The sequence below is a fragment of the Theobroma cacao genome, chromosome 4, assembly GCF_000208745.1.
Source record: "Theobroma cacao cultivar B97-61/B2 chromosome 4, Criollo_cocoa_genome_V2, whole genome shotgun sequence".
Lineage (NCBI taxonomy): Eukaryota > Viridiplantae > Streptophyta > Magnoliopsida > Malvales > Malvaceae > Theobroma > Theobroma cacao.
Window position 1 is genome coordinate 19,100,501 of NC_030853.1, and position 3,353 is coordinate 19,103,853.

Sequence of the window (3,353 nt, forward strand, 5' to 3'; positions counted from 1 at the left end):
AAATGAATTGTGAGGCTCTATATATAGTGTTAAAAGTGACGGTTATTCAAGAATAGGTTTTAATGCGCCTAATTAATGACATTATTATGAAGAACATTAATGTGAGTAACCGTTACTGTAATTGGATGTAATAAAGCTTATTCTCAAGTAAAAAGGTATTAGAAAAGAGGTATACATGAAAAGGTACAAAAGCAGAAGCTGAATGAGAATAGGTACAAGAGAAAAAGCTGTACATGAATAGGTATACGAGAACAAGATAGGAGGGTGAAACACTTGTACTTTAGGAAAAGGTTAAGAGAAGACCTCTTAACTACCTCCATATCTCAGCCACCAAGCCAAACTCTCTGAAACATCCCAAGATGAAAGTAACCCCTGAACCCTGTCACTTATTCTGAGTTACTTTCACTGTCGTCCAAGTGAAACAGTTATTCTATTCAAGGTGGTTGTTCTACTTGTATTAGTTATTCTATATGGAGTAATACTTTACTTTTTCTAATTGTTCTGCTTTAAGTAATACTTGAAGTAGCGCTTCACTTGTTCTGCGTGAAGTAGCGCTTCACTTGTTCTCTATATAATATTATGTTATAACATAATTCTTTAGAGTAACGGTATTAACCAAAATCTAGTATCTACAATCATCTATCTCAGGCTCATATGTGGGTGATTCATCAGTTACAACATCTTATAATGGACCATAAGTATCATCAGTCTGCTGTGTCTCCCAATCCCAACTTGCTTCTTCATCAAACATTACATTTCTACTTATAGTAATCTTATCAAGTTTTGGAAGATAGATTCTATAAGCCTTTGAATGAGAGCTGTAGCCAATAAAGATACATTTTTTAGCTTTGTGATCAAGCTTGTCACGTTGGCCTTGTGGTACATGCTGGTAGCACACTGAACCAAATACTTTGAGATGCTTAACTGATGGTTTGCATCCATGCCAAACCTCATAAGGTGTCTTGTCTTTAATGGCTTGAGTTGGAAGTATGTTAAGGAGATAAATTGAGGTATTTGCAGCCTTTGCCTAGAATTTCTTAGGTAAATTCTTCTCAAATAAAAGGCATCTCGACATCTCAAGAGTAGTCTTGTTCTTCCTCTCGCTGACACCATTCTGCTGAGGGCAATAAGGTGCTGCCAGTTGATGCTTTATGCCTTCTTCATTGAGATATCGAGAGAACTCCTTAGAAGTGTACTCTCCTCCATTGTCAGTCCTTAAAGCTTTGATTTTGCAATTTGTTTCCAGTTCAATCTTTGCTTTGAAGGACTTGAACATATTAAACACTTCATATTTACCTTTCATAGAATATATCCAACACATTCTGGGCAATTATCAATGAAGAGTAAATAAAATTTGCTACCATTTAAAGATTCCACACTCATAGGACCCTCTACATCAAAATGAATAAGACCAAGCTTGTCTTTAGCTCTAGTAAAGCTAACAGAAGGATATGGTTTCCTAGACATCTTGTCGAGCTGACATGCACCACAAACTGAGATTTTATCAGATAAATTTGTCAAGTTTTCAATTAAGCCAAACATACTTACTTGCTGGAGTGAACGGTAGTTGCAGTGACCAAGACGCTTATGCCACAGGTTTGTCTTGTTTGAGTCACTAATAAGAGCTTGAAGGCATAATTATTCTAAGCTCACTGAAAAACACTTATTTCTCTTAGGAATAGTTATCAAGTGAGTACCAGAGGGTCAAACATCTTGCAAGCATTGTCTTTAAACAATAATGCATAATCATTCTCAACTCACTGTCCCACCCTCAACAAATTTTGAGTAATCGAGGGTACCAAGAGAACATCAGATATATAGTTGGCTCCAAAAGAAGTATGTATACAGATAGTGCCTTTGCCAACAGCATTGAGATATATTCCATTCCCTACCTTCACCCTTGACAGATAATTCTTATTTAAATCAACAAACACAGCATCTGTTGGAGTTATATGGTTTGAACAGCCACTGTCCAAAAGCTAATCACTGCTGTCGATTTCAAATTTGGTGTTGCACAATGTCATAAAAAGTGTCTCTTTTGCCATCTCGACCTTGTCAGTAGATGAAGTGGTCTTCTCAGCTATAGCAGACTTGTTTTTACAAACTTTGTCTACATGCTCATTGCAGATTTGCACTTTGCATCAGGCCTGAACCAACAATGTTCTTCTGCATGGTTCCGTTTCTTGCAATAAGAACACATTTTAAATTTGCTTTTCTTGCTGGAGGCATGACTTGGTTGGAAGGGCTTTTTATCTTTCTCTTTAGAATTTTTCTTAGATCCAGAATCAAGGTTGGCTTTCCCTTTGTGTCTAGCAACTAATGCACTTTCCACAATAGCATCCTAACGTGCAGTTCTCCTTTATTCATAAGCTTCCAGTGCAGTCACCAACTCAATAATAGTGAGTTGAGACAAGTCTTTAGTTTGCTCTAAGGAAGACACTGTTGCTTTAAATTTTTCTGGAACACTATTAAGAATTTTCTCAACAACCCATACCTCTTGCAAGTCTTCACCTAGCATGCGAATCTGATTTACTAGGCTCATCACTCGATCAGCATAATCCATGACAAATTGAGTATCTTTCATTCTGAGAAGCTCAAACTCTCTTCGAAGATTTTGAACCTGCATTTGTCTACTTCTTGCAGATCCTTGAAACTCTTGTTGAAGTTTGTTCCACGCTTCCTTTGCAGTCTTGCAACCCATGATTCTACTAAATATAATCTCAGACACAATTGCACGAATGAAGGACACAACTCTGTATCGCTTTGCTATCTCTTCAGAGTATTGTTTAATCTGCGTAATTGTTTCATTATCTCTCAACGCAGGCGGCTCATCCTCATATTCTATGGCATTCCAGAGGTAATTTCCTCTAAGATATGCCTCCATCTTGATAGCCCAGATTGTGTAATTTTTTTCATCAAAGATGGGTGGAGTTGGGTGAGGTGCTGTAGGAGTCGACATGTGGCTGAAGGTTGAGAAATTTGAAGGGTGGTGGCTTGACTTCAGATGTATGGTGAGTTTTCTAGTATTTCAGGTCTAGTTGAGATCTTGCTCTTGCAAGGGCTCTGATACCTTGTTATTGATATCAAACAAGAACATTAGCCTCTGTTAAAGGTCAAGAACAGAGGCAAGTAAGGAATTTCATAGAGTGTTGGAGAAAATTATCAGAATTTTATATATTCTGCTATATCTAAGTAAATGAAGATGACAGTTTATATATGGCCAGCAAGAACACTTGTATGAACTTAATCACCAAGTGTATATAGATAAGCATTATCATACATGCAGCCTTACACGTACACCAGACACTTAGCTTGCTATAAGCTGGTTTAATATACATCAAAATAGGACAAGT

At 37.1% G+C, this 3,353-nt stretch overlaps 1 protein-coding gene across 1 annotated transcript; it reads right to left on the minus strand.

Annotated features, from left to right (window-relative positions):
- Positions 2,360-2,959, minus strand: LOC18601821. The gene has a single exon (XM_007032893.2). The coding sequence runs from the start codon at positions 2,957-2,959 to the stop codon at positions 2,360-2,362; it is 600 nt and encodes a 199-aa protein (XP_007032955.2).